This window comes from Oxyura jamaicensis, chromosome 14, assembly GCF_011077185.1.
Source record: "Oxyura jamaicensis isolate SHBP4307 breed ruddy duck chromosome 14, BPBGC_Ojam_1.0, whole genome shotgun sequence".
NCBI classification, from domain to species: Eukaryota; Metazoa; Chordata; class Aves; order Anseriformes; family Anatidae; genus Oxyura; species Oxyura jamaicensis.
In genome coordinates, this window is record NC_048906.1 from 17,317,348 (window position 1) to 17,335,215 (window position 17,868).

Below are 17,868 nucleotides of genomic sequence, written 5' to 3' on the forward strand. Positions count from 1 at the left end.
CCAACACAAACAGCTCATAGAGAGTAGATTGAGAATATAACAAAAGCAAACCTGATCCATCTGTGTATGCTTTTTGTCTTTTGGAATCAGACCACATATGATTTTCCACTTCCTCCTGATTAAAGAGGAGCGATATGAAGCAGAAAACAGAGTATTTTAATGCAAAAGTAGAATTATTCTTCAATACACACATCCAAAACCATTTTATTTCTTTGGTGAAAATAGCCTTCACTACAAAACTACAAGCTGCTTTCCAGTAAAACGGTGTGACCAAGAACAAGTTCTTGGTAAATCTTGTTGAAAACAAATAAGCAAAACAACCACCAATAAAATAAAATAAAACAACCAACCAACAGAACCCCAACTTTCTCTTTATCCAAACAGTCAGTCTCAGTGGGATCCAATGGGGGTGGTATACTGAGATGTAATAATACTACACACGAAAGAGAGGGAAAATAAAAAAAATCAATACACAAGATTTCAGGGGTCCCAATTGCTTGAACTCACCAGAAATGCACTGGTTTCAGTGCAACAATAAAAACTCTGATGAAATACCTGGAACATAGCAGCAAAGAAAAGTGATGTAAAAGCAAGCAGTGTTGTCTGTGTGTTGGAGAAGGGCAATGACACCACGATAGGAATGTGACACTCAGCTGTAGATTTTGCAAAATAATCCAAGAGTTGGAAGGGAAAGCATATACAAAAAGTAAATGATCTGGAAGAGGGGAGAGAGGAAAAAAAAAAAAAAAAAAAGAGAGAGAGAGGGAGAGAGGGAGAGCCCTCAGTAAAAGCCTGCTTTGCCAGAGGGAAGGTTAAAAAATCCCTTCGATCGAATTGCGGAGCCCACAGGCAGCTCCGCGGGTGGGTGCAGCAGCAGGGGCAGCTTTGCCTCTCCGGCTCCCAGATCAGCGCATGAACCCGAACCACCCCGCAGCGGAGCCGAGCCGCTCGGCCCCTCGCCTCGAGACTGAGCCGCACCGAGAAAAGAGTAGCGTTGTCCCAGCTCAGCCGGAGCACCCAGCGCGGCTCCTCCCTTCTCGGGAGCGCAGTGCGCGGCCCGGGAGCAGCCTCTTAGGGCCGGCCGGGGCGGCCCCGGCTCAGTTCCGCACGGCGGCCGCAGAGGCCGCGCTGCCCGCCCCCGCTGCCCATGGCGCCCCGCCCGGGCCCGCTGATGCTGCTGCTGCTCCTGCTGCAGGCCGGTGAGTGCCCTGCGGCTAGGGACGGGCCTCGGGGGCAGGGGGACAGGGGCTGCGACCCCGGCCCGAGACCTGACCTCGAAAAGGGGAGCTGCTGGGCCGGGGGGAGGCTGGGAGGGGGCTTCACTTCCTGAGGGGACCTTAGCTTCTTGGGGAGTTTTGGGGAGCTTCCCTGCTCTTTTTTTTTTTTTTTTTTTCTCTCTCTCTCTCTCCTCTCTTAACAAAAGTTAATCAGTAATGGGCAAAATGTGTAAAAGTTTGGTACCTAAAAGCTGACTGCCAGTGTAATAACCTTTCCACGAAGGCAGGATGTTTTATCATACCCATCTCAGGGGGTAAGATACCCAAGGCACAAAGCAGTTCTGAACTGAGGAATTGCTAGTGCTAGGGTTGTCTGCACAGCCATAGCAGGGTTATTCATAGAGACCGACTCATTCCTCAGGAGTAAGTTACGGTATGGGAATATAATTAAAGGACCCTGCCTCATACCTGACTATAACAGAGTGCTCACTTAGCAGGTTTTTTTTTTTTTTTTTTTTTTTTTGTCTCCTACTTATTAATGTCCTGTTTCTTAAACAATATTAGAGACCAATTGTAATAATTTAGTCCATTTCCTCATAGATTTTCTGAGGTATTCATCAGCATAGTGCTTGAATGTACTTACTCCATGCTTCTGTGAAACTATACCATCACTCTTTTACAGATAGGTAGCCAAGTTAACACACAAAACAAGCATCCACTAATTTGATGTTTCCGTGGTGACACAAGAGAACCCAATTTTATTTTCTGCTACTTTAAATGACAGGGAAAATCAACTGCACAAAGCCTGGATCTCAGCAGTACACTTGTAGTTTGTTTCTCTAGCCCTGGGATAGTCAGCAGGCTGGGACCATCAAGAGGCATTGTTTTAAAGGGTTAAAACTAACCTCATGCTGAACTTCTCTAACAGCTGTAGGGATAAATCCAGTTTTCCAGAATAACATTCAGCTGCCTTAACTAAGAAATTCGCTTTTGTCTTCTTGCACTTCTCCACGCATTCTTAAACCATTTGCAAATTCAGCAAAACCAAATCTCACAAATAGAAAGATCTTAAGGTTGAGAGCCTTGACCTGTTCTTACAGCAGATCCTCTGTACAGAATGAATCAGGGGTCTGGGGAAAAAAAAAAAAGGAAAAAAAGTCACCTGATTAAAGACCACAAGGTAATGTGCTTGCATAATGGGGCCAACTTAAAGTTCCAGCAGGCTCACTGTCCCAATTCTACTTCCTCACCTCAGCGTGCCCCTATTACTCCTTCTGCATTATGATCATCCTCCAAGACTTCATCCTTTGCACAGCCCAAACCTCTGCAAAAACATTAAGGAAAAAAATGAAAGACTGTTTCACTGCTTGTGTCAGCCTAGAGCAATCATTACAGAGAGAGGCTGGCTTCAGCCTGACAGCTGAGTCGAGCATCGCAGTCACCCGTTCCATAGGCAGCGAGGAGGAAGGGAAATGCAATTTACCTGTTTCTCAATGTTTGGTCCACAGAATCAGGCAAATTTATCTGTTCAAAGGAGTTTACACATAACTACAGTTCATAGAGATAGCATATCAGTAGTCTAGGCAACAAGATGAGGTGAGAAAGGCAGAAAATGTCTCACAAAAACATGTCAATTATTACATTGTCTCTTCCAACCTAAAGTATTCTATGATTCTATAACCATGTACAGCACAATCAAAACACTGAAGAGCTCATACAGGTGACAAACCATGAGGGTACAATGAAGATTAAACTCTCTAAACCTGGCAGGACTCCAATTTGGGCAACAAAATTACTGAGTTGAAATCAGGCATGACACCAACATAATGTGATTACTTACTGTTACTTTCTCTCAGGCTGTCTTTACTGTTAACTTAATTTCACTCTTCAGAAAGTCACCTCCTGACTTTTAATCTCTGTGGTTTATTCATTAGAATCACATAAAACTGCATAGATTGTTTGTTTGTGTCCCCATCTGCTATTCTTATATGTAGAGTAATCTTAGAATTGGTATTGTTTTTCCTTCACCTTTATTTCTAAATCAGGTACATCACATCCATTTAAATGTGAGTTTGCTGATCTCTTGTTAGTTTTGTTCCCCCCCGATCTCCAAATACCTGCCTGTAAAGCTTTATTTCGAGAACAGGAGCAGCAGAAATTTTAACATTTTCTTTGGCTTCCATGGAAGTTCTGATAAAATGTTTTGTAAACATTTATTGTGCTGCTAATACACTAATGCTATCATTACCGTGTCAATACTCCTGTTTCTGTCATTATGTGGGTTCTACGAGCATCCTTCACTGCTTTTATTACACTTGGGTTATAAAGCTGTTGGGACAAACCTTTCCTTCAGCCTCATTCCAAGCATCTGGTACAATACAGCCTTGCTTTATACCTGGATATGCACACAAAGAAATTCCAAGGATAAAGATTTCATTTCCTTTTAACTTAGGTGGCACACTTCAATATAATTAAACTTGAGCTCACCACAGAGTAGACAGTTCATCACTTCCATTTTACCTGGATTTAAACAAGGGATTGTGTTTTCTCCAAAGTTAGCAGACAACTCTGTGATGCAATCATTAGTGTGATTTGGAAGTTATTACCTTCCTCCTTCTGTTTTGTAGCCCTCCTACACCTTCCTTCCCTGGCGGCCAAGAACCAAGATGCGCTCTGTACATTCTTCACTTGCTTCTGGGGTTTTGTCAGTTACTAACATCGTGTACAGCAAAACCAGCTTTGCCATTAACCACTAACGTGGTTCCTTCAGTTGTTACTGGCTAGCTACAGGACTAGCAAAACTAAACACTTAAGATTATAAGCTGTTTTAGTTTGTAATGCTGATGGCTACAATAAAGTCCTTGAATAGTCTTGTTCTGTAGAAATTATGGTGAGAATCCCTTAAACAACATTTTTTCTAACTACCCTGTAAATGATTCCAAGCACCCACATGCTTCTCTGTTCCCTGAAGGAGAATTATCATTAAAATATACATTAATCATATAGTCTTCACAACCTTCACATACATCAGCTAAAATAATTCCCTCCCAAATTTATACACACACCTTTCATCCCTTCAACATATTACAACAGAAATTCCTCCCTCACCCAGTAAAATACAGTTATTTGGCATCTTGACCTAGAAATTAGGATGTTTTAGTGGAAAAAAAGAACCCCATAAAAAAGGATATACTTGTACAAGTGTGAATTTTATATAAAGTAATAACAGGCAAAATTGCATTTTAGGATAAGGAGAAAATCATCACTTAGGTCATCTAGTCCTAGCAGACGTGTGGATCTAGACCACAGAACGTGCTAGCTGTAGCCAGTTTTAAGAACAGAAATGACTGAAGTCTGTCATTATATGCTGCCTTTATGGGAGGAAAACACAACAAGTTTTCTGAATGCTGTTCAGTATTCTGCTCACTACCAAGTGGGGGAAAAGGGATTGGGTCAAGGACAGTCAATCATTGTGCCTCAGAGTTTCAAAAAGAGAATGGAGTATTATTTCAAAGTACTGCCATATATTATCAAAGTTAAAATAAATATTAATAACATCATTGACAGTATCTGCACATTAGATCCAACACAGTTTTTCTTCCACAGTTTATAGAGGCACTCTTGGGGAAGCCCATTTAAGGAACAGAAGAGGAATTCTGGAATTAGCCGGAGCCATTAGATGTACTACAGGACGATCTCCTTTTGCCTACCTACGTTATGGATGCTACTGTGGACTGGGAGGAAGAGGATGGCCCAAGGACAGAGTAGATTGGTAAGAGTAACTATTTATCTGAGTAGCAAAGTGCTGAATGCTTGCAAATGATAGAGAAAAAGGACTGAAATATGAATTAGGCTTATTTAACATCAACAAGGGAACAGACATCAAACACTTCAGAATGCTAAGAAACTCTGAAGCATTAAAATAGTATCACTGTAGACCTACATGAGTCTTTATCTCAAACTCTTACTGCGTTAACATTGGCTTCACAGTACAACTGGGTTTTCTTGCTGTTGCTGCTTGGCCAAAAACTGAAGAACTGAAGTCTTCTTACAGAAGTTTTAGCAGCTCAAACATTCAAACTATCTATTAAAAAAGTCCCAAATGCAAGACTTTTGATTCCACTTCTATCCATCCTATTTTATTAGTGTTCAAAATAGTACATAGAAAGTTGTGCAAAATTCAACCTGTGAAAAATAATTCTGAGTAAGAGGAGCTATGAATCATTACTAAAATAATTATAAAACCAGTCCTTTTAAATTTAGTATGAGACCTCATTATACTGACTACCATCAGTTTAACTAATAATGGAATGTTAGCTGTCAGGAAGATGATTTCATGGTTATAGTAGTTAAAAAAAAGTTTCACGTTTTCAAGGTTATCATTATAACAATAAATTTCCCCACCATATGTTACCTCTCGGTTATCACTTACCAGACAGATTATATTGTAAAACAAATTAAAACAAACACCTGATACTCACATTTGGGATAGAACATACAGAAAGACATACAGAAAGCTCACATCTGAGTTTTTGCATAGAGTATTTGTGTTCAGACAAACTTTTAGAATCTTTTCACATGTATTTCAAGCTTTTGCATATAAGATCTGATGTTTTAAAAGACAGTTTTTGTGGTTGCTGCGTTATGGCTGGGAACACATGAAAAGAAGAATCTGTTATTAGTTCTAGTTACTTGTATACTTGTTACTTGTGGTGAAGCATCTATAGTTTGCTAATCTTTCCTTGTGGGTCTATTTCTCACTTTACAGAAGTCCCATAATAGCAACAAGCTTATTCTGCACAAACCACAGCTATGTAACATTAAGAACAAGCCAGAAGTGAGTGCACTTATTACTCTGCTTCTGCATTTGACTAAATTAGCATTTGGCGCTAATTAACATGTAGCATCAAACATTCTTACCAAGTTGTATTTCTTATAGTTATGAGCTACAGTGTGAACTGTTTACATTCAGAATTAGGTCTGAAAACAATCTAAGTGAAATTACAGAAATACTTAATCTGAAGCAAGAAGGTCTGTAATGGAATAATTTGTATAATACTGCAATTTAGATTTATGCCTATCACAAAAATAAACTTTCAAATGGAGACAATTTTTATTGCTTTTATAAGACAACTAAAATCCAGAAGCATTTGCTTTTTACATTAAATGCTTAAATTAGGTCTAAAGTTATTCTAAAAATTTAAGAGATGCATTCTTACAAGACGGCTATTTCTATAAAGACATGAAGATAGACTGAACTGTGGCAAAAAAAAAAAAAAAGCCATACTTCCTGGTTTATTTACCTTAGTCCTGCTATGAAGACTCTGAGTCCATTTTTTTTTTCTTTTGTTTCTTGGAAGAGACTTACTCATACATATAAAATGAATGTATTGAGCTACTTAAAAATAGAACAGCAAAATGCCTGTAAAGTACTGCAAGATGTTTTAATGAAGGTTGGTGTAAAATTATTAAGTAATTATTTAACAAGCATACCAAAAAAGTCATTGCAAGTGAGAAGTCAATGCTTTGAGCTCTCTTGCAGACAGATTCCTCAGGCAACCTAAACGCCATTGCTAAACATCACGTATGTACTGTAAAATGATGGTTGTAGGCTACCAGGAGGTAACCGAATGAATGCAAAGAGCTTGCTGATGCATCCTGTTCTTCCACGGAGGAAAAAGAACAGTCTGCAAAGACTTGCAAACTATCCATCTGAATTCAGGTCCTTCTCTACTTGCTATTCTGGGCTTGCAGTGTCTCCACACCGTATGAGTAATCATTTTTTTTAAGCATTAAAATATGCCATTAATACTTACCTCTGCTGTTTAGTTCCACAGTGTGACAGAAAGTCTATGAATTCATTGTTTCAAATGTGAAAAGAATAACCTTGAAAGCATGATTTGTGGTAACTTTCCATTTTTTGGATGACTGCAAACATTTTTTTGTATGTTTGTAAACAGTTTTAGGTGCATGACATTAAACTGCAGCCATGCCTATGCATTACTGAACAATTCAGCTGCACCATCTAAGGATTTTGCCATGAAAAGACATTTTTGGTAGTATGTTATGCCTAACAAATTTTCTCATCCTTCCCCCCCCCCCCCCCCCAAAAGCCATCAATAATTGGCAGAAAAATAAGTCACTTATCTGAAAAACGATTCTGGTGTTTAATCATCTTCTTGAAAGGGGCTAAAAAGGAGGGGATAGGCTATTAAGTAGGCATTTTGTTTAAAACTGAGAATACTTGAAAGATTCTTATAGATGAAAGGGAAGTTCAACGAAATCAATGTGCAGACACTTTTTTCCCCTCATCATTTATTACATGAAAGAATACTTAATGTCTATATTATCCGTTAAACAGTTATCCTGTTTTGATTCCTTGTTAGGCAACTCTTTGCACATTCATACATTGACTGTTTTATTACTTTACAACCTACAAAATACGCTGATAAAAACCATCTGGATTATGTGACTGTAAGTTACCACAGTATGAATTAAGGCAAACCCGTTTCTGTTTCTCTCAGGTGCTGCTTTAACCATGACTGCTGCTATGGTAAGGCAGAAAGAGCAGGTTGTCACCCCAAGATAGAAAGTTACCACTGGGAATGTGAAGACAATGTTGCTGTGTGTGGTGAGTGGACAGTTATGTTTTTTTTGGGGGGTTTAGGTTTACTTGTACTGATTGCCTCATGGACTTCATAGAAAGATGCTTGCTTAACTCCAAAATCCTTATTTTGCCTTTCCCTCCTTTTGCAACCTCTTTGCAGGTTATGCTGTTTTTCTAGAAAGCATGGCTATGCCAACTGAATGCAATTTCTTTTCTTAAATCCCCACCTGCTGGCATAACCAAGCAAAATTCTGATCTACAGTTTCTATTATTTTTTTCAGAAATCACTTCAAAAATAAACAAACCAACCCACCTGTTTTCACTCAAGCTGTGTGACATGTATATACGTTAAGGAACCCATGTTATGCCCTGCTGGTCTCCAACTGGAAAGCAACTACAAACGGGGCCAGAAAATTACAGCTGTTTAAAAAGGATCACTTTTATACTTAGCAGAAAATATTATATACCATTTCTAAGTTCACAATGTACGTTTTTGGCATACTTACCACTGACTGACTGCACACCACATTGCTAGTGACTGCAGTGCACAAGTGACTGCAGTTAAAACTTGAAAGTTCAAACACTGAGGTAATAAGTTATTTGATGAGTATATTTGTTTATTGAAATAGTGTCCATAAGCCATAAAATGTAAATTTGAAAATTCAGCCTGATAAAACTTGCTTGATTGCTCCAAAATATGACTGTAATATATGCCAAGCTACAATATAAAAGGGAGGGACAGAGAGATGATAAAGAAATTAAACAAAAATACGTAATAAGGAGAAGCAGTATGTCTTTTACATGATTTGTTTACAACACAGTGTTTTCAGATATACTTAAAGAACTTTTTGAAGCTTTAACACCTAAGAAACCCCCAAGCTTTGCAAGCCTTTTTTTTTTTTTTAAAGTGTTAAGTCAAAGTTACTTTGCATGTAACTGTATGCTACTACCCAGAATACAAATCAGCTTAATAGCTTATTATTTGCACTGCAAAAATGCAGGCCCTTTTATAAATTTGTTTACAAGTCTGACTCTCAGACTGACATATTTTACAGGTAGCAGAGTAGGTCAGAGAAAACAAAAGAAAAACCCTCCTCACTTCACAACTCAATTTAATATTTGCCTGACCTGAAATCAGATGAAGTTTTTTGATGTTATTTTCTTTGCTCCTTTTCATTCAACCCCTATTTTGCCCAAGCATCTAGCTCATATAAACTCTCTACTTAGTAATTTCCTCCTGCGCTCCAGAAGTGCTAAGCATCTTCTCTCTCAAACTATCTAACAGTCAAATTACAGTCAGTCTATATTTGGCTGTAAAGGTTGTGCTCCTATTCCAGACCAGAAGCTGACATTTTGAAATACTGGCCAAGACAATAAGCATATCAGCAAGAAACAAAGTTGGAACAAAATAACAAAATAGCTGGCATACCATTGAGAAAGTTAAGTTTGGAGCAATAACCCCCCCCCCCCCCCCCCCAAAAAAAAAAAAAAAAAAAAGAATAGCTCTTCTCCATTCTTCTCAATTAATGTTTTATTTATGCTGCTAAGTTATTTATTCTACTTACACTATTGAGAAGCTTGTAGGGTAGCTAGTTACAACATCAACGTATGTACATTAAGAACAGTCCCATTTCATAGCAGAATCTGAGTTTATTCATCACAAAACTGAATGCTTGTTATTCTCCTAGACAAATCTCAAGCAGAGATTGAAGTAAGCTTTCACACTCCGACGAAATATAATCAAAAATTTTTCAGTTTACAGACTGCTGCAGGAAAAAAATAATTGCATTTCTGGGTTGGCACAATAAGACTAAAATATACTGCTGTGGAAGAAACTGTTCATGCCAACAAGAAATTGTAGTGATAAAGAAAGCATTCATGCCAAAAAAAACCTACTAACTTTCTGTAAGGACTACAATTACAAAACAAACATGGCCAGAGATGGATTTTATTGTACTTTAACATGCCTTACCTAACTTCTTACAGAATACCTTAATAAAAAAAGGGGGGGGGGGGGAGGGGGAGAATATAAGCTGAAGATGGAACACCTCTGCCTTTTTTATTACACATAGATATTTTTTAATGCTACATCCTTTAATAGAGTAAAGAATATGTGAAATTGAAATTTCTTCCCAAACTCAAATTTCACTAGAGCAAAAGGGCAGGTGAGGAGGGTTACATACCACTTTCTAAAGAGGAATTAGTTACCAGAGTTCCTTTTCTAAAGGAGGTAGAGAACTTTTGCTAATGCAAACCACGCTAATGTATCCGCTCTTGCTGAGTTGTCCTTGCATGGAGCTCAGTCTAAATACAACAGATCTTCCAATACACAAAAGAACTGTCTTACTAAAGCTCAGTACAGTTCCTGTTGCATTTGAACTACAAGAGTGAAATAAAGCATGATTGATATTTTGTAAAAGATTGCGTTATTTATCTGGCAAACAGAACAGGAAGTATAAATTGTTGTAGTTCTATTTGTTATTTCTAATTACTTCAAACTAATATCAAACTTTATTGTTTTATTTCAGAATCAATAGAAGACAAGTGTCAAAAAATGGCATGTGAATGCGATAGTGAAGCTGCCAAATGTTTTTCTACAGCTCCCTATCATACAAAGTACCTTTTGTGGCCAGATGTTACGTGTGGTGAGATTCAGCCAGTGTGTAGGTATTAGGTACAAAACATCACCCTTCATGAAAACTCTGTATGTATTTAAAACCAAAAAGACTATTTTTGTCACAGTAGTAACAAGAAATTATTTTTTGCTTTCTTGATTCTCCTTCCTGCCACTCTACGTCCTCTATCCCAGAATGGCTGAAGTAAACATTTACCTTCTAATTTACCTTCTACAATACATGGACTAAAAAAGCACGTTCAGTAGTTTGGTGTAAGCTTTTATTTACTAACCTCAAATTCCTATTTAGTATTTATCAGTTTAATGAGTAACTGACTTAAAATTTGTTTGAATCACAGAATAGCTTGGGTTGGAAAGGACCTTTAACAACCACGTAGTTCCAACCCCTACTGTGGGCAGGGACACCTTCCATTAGACCTGGCTGCCCAAAGCCCAAACCCCACCCAGCCTAGCCTTGGGCACTGCCAGGGATGGGGCACCCACAGCTCTTCTGGGCAGCCTGGGCCAGGGCCTCACCACCCTCACAATGAAGAATTTCTTCCTAATATCTAATATTGTTTGGTTTATATTCAGATTCATAATATAATTCACCGCAAATTTTCCATCCTTGCTTCACTGGAATGTAAGATACAATCCACACTTTTCCACTAACATTTATCTTAACATTTGTTATATTTGAACTGACAGGAAGCAATGTATGAAGTGACAACATCAACATAAAAAGTCCTCTTATCCATACTAAATGTTTATTAAGAAACCTAATTCAACTTTTGTATCTCACTCAAGAGGTCCTACCTGTATTAAAAATTGCCCAACATAGTTTTTTCTTTTCAAGCATTTACTGTCAAAGAAAATGCCAAGCACTTTGATATAAAATAAATAAAACTTCTTTAGGAAGGACTAGGATTAAAAAAGGTATATTTAATCTTTAAAAATATTCATAGGCAGATTTAAAGTTCATATTAATGATACAAATGAAAAAAAAATCAACAACATAATGCAAGGCAATGCAGCTCTTGAATATTTATGAGCTTCTGCTTCAGTCAAAAAAAACAATACATTAATAAATGGCAGTCCAGTTTATACAAAATAACTTTCCAGTCAACATTCACTCACAGATCTAGATACACAGCTTATATTGCAGTAAGACATAATTACAGTGTCAGGTCACTTATCCAAAATAATCCCTTTAAGAGATAACCCTGAATTTAAGGATTAGCAAAAGACTTTCAGAGGAGAGCATTAAAGAAGCTATTGATTAAATCTAACTGATCTGAACAAAACAAAGTAAATTGAAAGGTAAATCACCGTATCTTCCAAAGGGCAAGAGAAGTCAGTCTTTGCCTTCAACAGGGGGAATTCTAGAACAAACTTGACTGTGCATTTGACAGTCACAACTTCACGTGTAAAGCACACTGAAAACACTGAAGTACTTTCAATATCAAGCCTATCCAGGAAGAGCTCTCCTTTGGCAAGTTTAAGTTCTGAGCAACACATTTCCCTGCTATGAAATACTAAGTTAAACACCACTGTAGTTGTTCAGAAGACACCGATTTTAAGACAGAATAGAGAAGTTGGATTTGATCAAAAATATGATGACATGACTAAATTTTAAGTGGCTAAATCAGGAATACATATATACTTTTTTTACTATAAAAATCATTTTGGATAATAAAGCCCATCCTCAGAATTGGAATCAACTGTTCAAGAGTAACTTACCTTAAGGCTTTTTTGTATGTTTAAGTTAATGTAATCCAACATTTTCACTGCCACAAAGGAGAAAAGCAAAGTTTCTTTCAAATAACCACTTTTAGAAACTAAATAGCTCAACATTTCTAATGCCAATCACTGCACTTGTGTCTCCAAGCGCCTTACTTCTTTAACCACAAGATCAATATTTATAATTGGGTTAAAGTACAAGGCCCAGTAAAACAAACAATTGCAGACAAACTGAGGAATAAAAGGCCAAAAAATAGCAACAAAAAGACCCTGGGTTGAGAATTTCCAGAAATGTCTCCACATTCTGTGAGGAATAGTCCTGTGGAAAAGGAAAGGCAGAGGCTTAAAGGAACTTTGTTTTGTTTTTAACCATTCTAAGACAAGCTAATATATGCTGCAGCCTCAAATTATTTAATGCTTACTCAGTTACCTGCAAAGCATCATTCTGTACTCCACAGAAACTTTCTTAAATATAGTAATACTACTTTTTATGTGAGGATGTATTAAGTCAATTTTTTCAGACTAAAAACTACAGCAGTTAAAGTCATGGATTTGTCATAGATTATGTTCATATACTCTGTTCTTGTTTGAAGATGTTCTGCCCTCTAGCTGCTGACAAAGTGAAACCCCATATATGTCAAACCAAGAATTTCTCCAATGCAACTTCTAAAAACTATAAACAAAAGATCAAGCAATTATGAAGTGATATTAATACACCTGAAGTAAGACCAAAGCAGTAACTTTTCTGTTACTTCTGGCGATTTTGATCACCAGAGGTAATATCAGTCTAACTAAACTTACTTGAGGATACGTCCTTTAGTAACTATACTGTAAGTATATCTTGACAGAATTCTTGCACGTTTAGTTCTCAGCTGACAACTAATACCAGTTACCATAAAAGGCAGGTACACATTAACTCTTATCCTGAGAACAAACGGTTAGGAACATGCATATTACCATTACTGCTTTTGCTACATCTGATCAGTAAAACTAGCTGTAAGAAATCCTTTCAAGTATTCACAGCAAGGAATATATTCAAGACTGGAAATTACTGAATGTGCAGATTTAGATTCACGTATTCTTATTAGTCTCAGAGTTGTGGTTAGACACTGTAATTTCAGTAAGCAACTGTGAGATCACAAGAGACTTATTTTCCAGTTTATAAGGTCACGTACTTCTTAGATCCTTCAACAAGCTCAATAAGACTTACTTCAAATCTCTTCTTGACCAGAGCCTCCAAAAGGAGAATAACTCTAGAACAGAGAGCAGCATTGCATTAACAATTATAAATCTTGATGTCCAATAGTGCACATCCAGCCAATCCCAAGCAAATTCAGCTATCAACTGGTATGGCAAAAATAAATACTTCACAATGAATTCTCTCCACTGTTTCCAAGTAGGATCTTTGAGGTCCTGTAAATTAGGAAGAAAAAAAGACTGTTAAACAATTTCCTACTAAATAGGCACAATACTGGCTGGCTTATTTCCACTACTCCTCCGTTTTTTGTTTTTTAAACAAACTGAAAGCAGTAATTAATCTTTTTTTTATGCTTTCTAGTAGATAGCATTGTAACACAGTAATTTCCATTAGAGTAGCATAAAACATCACAAATGTCCAGACTTTATAATGCCATTTTTTAAATGTGGATATTTTCAGATAAAGGTTTTTCTACAGTCATGTGAACTTAAAAAAATAATAACAATCATTTTCACATGTTTAAAACCCTTAAATATCTTGCTAAAGGTTGTAGTCATAACACTGTTAATCTCATTCAATACAATAAGAGGAACCATTTACTTTACAATATTTCTTTTTAAAAAGTTGAATGGTAATGAGATGAAATTATAAATAATTACATCATGCTTTTAAGCAACTAAATCTTAAATTGCTTCAACCATGCAGCACTTGAACACTTACTAATAATTTTGTGACATTATCTTCATACTGGTCTTCTTGCATAGGACAAATTGTGTGGATGAAAGGTAGGAAAGCTTCTGCATGATCAAACAGATATAAGTATAACATACTGAGTCTTGGAGAACTCTTCAGTGCATACAGAAGAAAGAGTGATTTTCCTGGATTTACTGCCTGAAAGGTATCAAATTCCAAATGATGAAAAAATTAAGGGACATATCAATTCTTAGACTTTTTAAAAAGATCATTTTTCAAATACAACAGTTCATTAAACTGGGCATTTTATATATATTTTTTTCAGAGTTAATTCTACTTCCTTAATATTGTTTTTGACTTTAAGAGAATTTTCTTTGAAATACATCTTAAAATTACTTTATATACATTGCAGACTTTATACAGATTTTACCTTATATTCCCAAAGGTTCTGTGGTGGTTTAACGCCTAAAGTTTTGACACATTCCAATTCTGCCAGAATAGCTTTTCTATGGTTATTGTTCTCTATACTGTAAGGCTCTTTTGTGAAATCCTCCTCTGTCAGTGTGAGAAGGAGCCTACAAAAGCAGATGAATTCAGAAGGTAAACAAGTGACTCTTCACCAAAAAGATATGACTAACAAATTAGTAATTACATAATGAAACAATAAGCTACTGATAGAAGGTATCGCCTTTTGGATTACATTCCGCATGGAGTGTTCTGAATCAATTGCGTCTCAGAGCCTGGGTTTTAAATATCCTTCTTTTCAAGTTTTCTCTTGCCTGCTTTCAGCATGCAAATTTAGCAGCTTGTTGGCTATCACTGAACACAATTCTTCAGTACATCACAGATCTAGTCTGGTCTCCTGATATCAAACCTAGAACTCCTGGGTGGAGTGCAACAATGCATATTGCGCACATACTTCCTCAAGAAAGAAAAGGTGGGGGGTAGATAACGCATTAGTAGAATTTTACTTTCAGTATCATTTCAGTCTTCATTGGTAGTATTTAAACAAGTTCTTAGAAAATTTTCAGTTAAAATTTTCAGGTTGCTTAGTGTCTACTACTAAAGTTTTCAACTATAAGTGTTAAAACTTCCCCTGTATTTTCGTTTGCTACATCCATAGAATATTCCCACTATCTATGGAACAAAGTCTCGTCATTTCATAATATAACATTTCTAATGAAAACTATCTAGTAGTCCACTCAAATGATAGCCACTCCTGACAATGAGACCCCTCACCTTCCATTCACTTTCTCCAGCAGAAACTTCTCTTTATAATGTGAAGCCCATGGGCCCAGTTGCTCTAGCCAAAGTATCACTTCTTTAGCATTCCATTTAGCAACTGGCTTGTGGACAAGAAGATCATCTTCAAATTCTCTGCTACTCCAGTGATATCCAAGTAGTACTACCTATAGATAGATTTAAAAAAAAAAAGAGATCCTTTGCAAAGCTAATATATTATCATACAAATAAATGTGCATTGAGGGGCTTGACACGCAAAATCTTTCATGCTAAGAACCCTAGAGAATATTTAGGTTACAAGGAACTATCCTGGAGTCTTAGCCAAGTTGTCTAACTTCCATTTGTTGTATATTACAATTATGGCTGCTGACAGACAACTCTGCTACCTTATTTACTCAGCTCAGCCAAAGTCTCTTCTATACAACCTTTTTTATGTGCATGTAATTTAAGTGTATTTATTTACATATTAAATAAAGTATATGGAAAACCATCCCAAAAAAACTTACTGCTACACCAGTTAGAGCTGTCAGAACACCTGAGAAAAACCCTCCTCCTCGACGATTAATTCTTCTTGTGTTTGGAGCTGCAGAAACCTGGTCATTTCCATATTTTTGGAAGGTTGCTAAGCTGCGTGCTACATCACTGTTTTGTTGAATATCTTCTTTTCTTTGTTCAATTGCATCAGAAAAGAGTCTTTCAATAACATCCCTAATGGGAAAAATACTTGTCATTGATCTATAACCATTGAGGCCTACCATTCAGAAAAGGGATTAATTTTAAGATTCTTTTTTCTCTACTGAAGACTTTCTTTTTTTCAAAGATGACAACATTACTTAGTAAAGTTAAACCAATTAGCTCAAAACAGTATTTTCCTTAGCTTTTAAAGATGGAGAAAGTTAAAAATCTCACATTTAAAAACAACAATCCTTATCTCATATATAGAATCAGTACTGTGTACACTACTAGGATGCCTTGATTATTCCAAAATGCTAAGCAAGAAACAACGTAAAAGCACACCATCAATTCTATAACCTATTTATTAAAATCCTATTAATGTAGGACAATGTTGTCTTGAATACACCACAAGAACTTGTAGGTAATTTAAGACAACAGTTTGATATTTTGAGCTTTCTTCTGCCATAAGACCAAACTTCTTCCTAAAAATAATTCTTACTACAGAAATAATCACAAACTTATCAAGGATCCTTCTAACTTAAAATAACTGGTTATTTTCTAATAATTTTAACAGATGAAATTGTGTTGGTATTAAAAAAAAAAAAAAAAAAAGATTGCTCCTCTCCCTTTCCTAAAATATTCAAGAAGGGGGGAAAAACGAACAAGCAAACAACATTTTACTTTCATGCAGAAAAACATGCTTGAACAGTTAAAACAAAGAAACAAATAAACAAAAAACAACAAAGAAGGTATAAGACTTCTGGCTCTAAATATCCTTGTGACAGTTCAAATTACCCATAAAATACAAAAATTTATAGCAGATTCAAGAAACCAGACAGTTAATTTTGATTGTTTTAGAAATAAATTTTTAAAGAAAAGCACATTACAATTACCTGAGAATAATGTTGACTTTGGGGAATCCTTCCCATTTTTCTCTGCATTCTGGACATTCATTCTTCTTGGAGGATACCCACCACAAGGCTAGGCAATGTCTACAGAAGCTGTGTCCACAGTTCAGGGTGGTGGGATTAACCAGAATGTCATAGCAGCAATGGCAATGGAACTCACTAACTGATATTCGCTGACTGATTTTAGGGGTAGCATGTGCTTTAACTTCTGCCCTCTCAGGTTCACCTTGTGAAGTCTCATCTTCTTCCATTTTCTTTGATACCTTATGTAAACAAAAAGCTTTCAGATCTTCAAATCTAGTACAGCATTACTTCTGCAAAGCAACAAGATAAGTCTCAATAAGAAAGTTACTAAAGATGTTTAGAATTACAATAAGGATTTTTTATGATTGTAACATCTGTCACTGATAGTTTTAAACTTTTAAACTAATTTAACTCTCCCCAAAATGAAACATGATCTACTTTTTCAAAAAATATATATTTATTGCAAACTACAATCAAAATCAGACTCTAGATGTAAAGTGTTGAGCTCAGTCTCTAGTATGTTTTTTTTCCAGTTAGGTAGCACATGAAAGTGAAACCAAAAACCTCATCAACTCACTGAGGCAGACAGATGCCCATCTTATTTTGGCCAATCAATCAAAAGAAACGGCATTAGAAAATACCAGCAGAGAATAAAAAGATAAAACCAACACCAGAATACATGCAACATTTTGATCTAATTTACTCTGGCACTATTCAAGTATATGAAATAAAATTTAACAAAGACCAATGCTAGGCAATGTAAAAAAACCCAGTTCATTAAGTCACATGCCTCAAAATTATAAGGGATTGTTCTGTTTGCCATCTCAGTGAAGGACTGAGCTCTGTATTAACTTATTTTCTAGTAATTACCCATTGATAGTATTTCTGAAGATGCACAGCTGATAAGTGTAAGATTTCCACATTTTTTCCAGTGTAAGATCCACCCCCCC

The 17,868-nt window shown here is 36.5% G+C and overlaps 2 protein-coding genes and 1 long non-coding RNA gene across 10 annotated transcripts in view; 1 reads left to right on the forward strand and 2 right to left on the reverse strand.

The window, feature by feature from the left end:
• Window positions 1–352: 352 nt before the first annotated feature.
• Window positions 353–4,054, reverse strand: LOC118174356. Its single transcript, XR_004754624.1, has 3 exons — window positions 2,701–4,054; window positions 556–715; window positions 353–433 (listed from the first exon to the last, which is right to left on the reverse strand). It is a non-coding gene; the product is annotated as an uncharacterized LOC118174356 (long non-coding RNA).
• Window positions 845–10,704, forward strand: LOC118174352 (phospholipase A2-like). Its single transcript, XM_035339642.1, has 4 exons — window positions 845–1,199; window positions 4,824–4,989; window positions 7,742–7,848; window positions 10,353–10,704. The coding sequence occupies exons 1-4, from the start codon at window positions 1,148–1,150 to the stop codon at window positions 10,496–10,498; spliced, it is 471 nt and encodes a 156-aa protein (XP_035195533.1). The 5' UTR covers window positions 845–1,147; the 3' UTR covers window positions 10,499–10,704.
• Window positions 10,705–11,360: 656 nt separating this feature from the next.
• BFAR (bifunctional apoptosis regulator) overlaps window positions 11,361–17,868 on the reverse strand; it is a 17,746-nt gene continuing 11,238 nt past the window's right edge. For all 8 annotated transcript variants that reach the window (XM_035339634.1, XM_035339637.1, XM_035339636.1 and 5 more), the window contains 7 exons: window positions 16,880–17,208; window positions 15,818–16,019; window positions 15,309–15,478; window positions 14,500–14,644; window positions 14,097–14,267; window positions 13,389–13,591; window positions 11,361–12,497 (listed from right to left, as the gene is read on the reverse strand). In XM_035339634.1, coding sequence (XP_035195525.1) covers window positions 12,305–12,497; window positions 13,389–13,591; window positions 14,097–14,267; window positions 14,500–14,644; window positions 15,309–15,478; window positions 15,818–16,019; window positions 16,880–17,145 — 1,350 coding nt within the window. In that variant the 5' untranslated portion in view covers window positions 17,146–17,208 and the 3' untranslated portion in view covers window positions 11,361–12,304. The remainder of the gene's footprint in view (window positions 12,498–13,388; window positions 13,592–14,096; window positions 14,268–14,499; window positions 14,645–15,308; window positions 15,479–15,817; window positions 16,020–16,879; window positions 17,209–17,868) is intronic.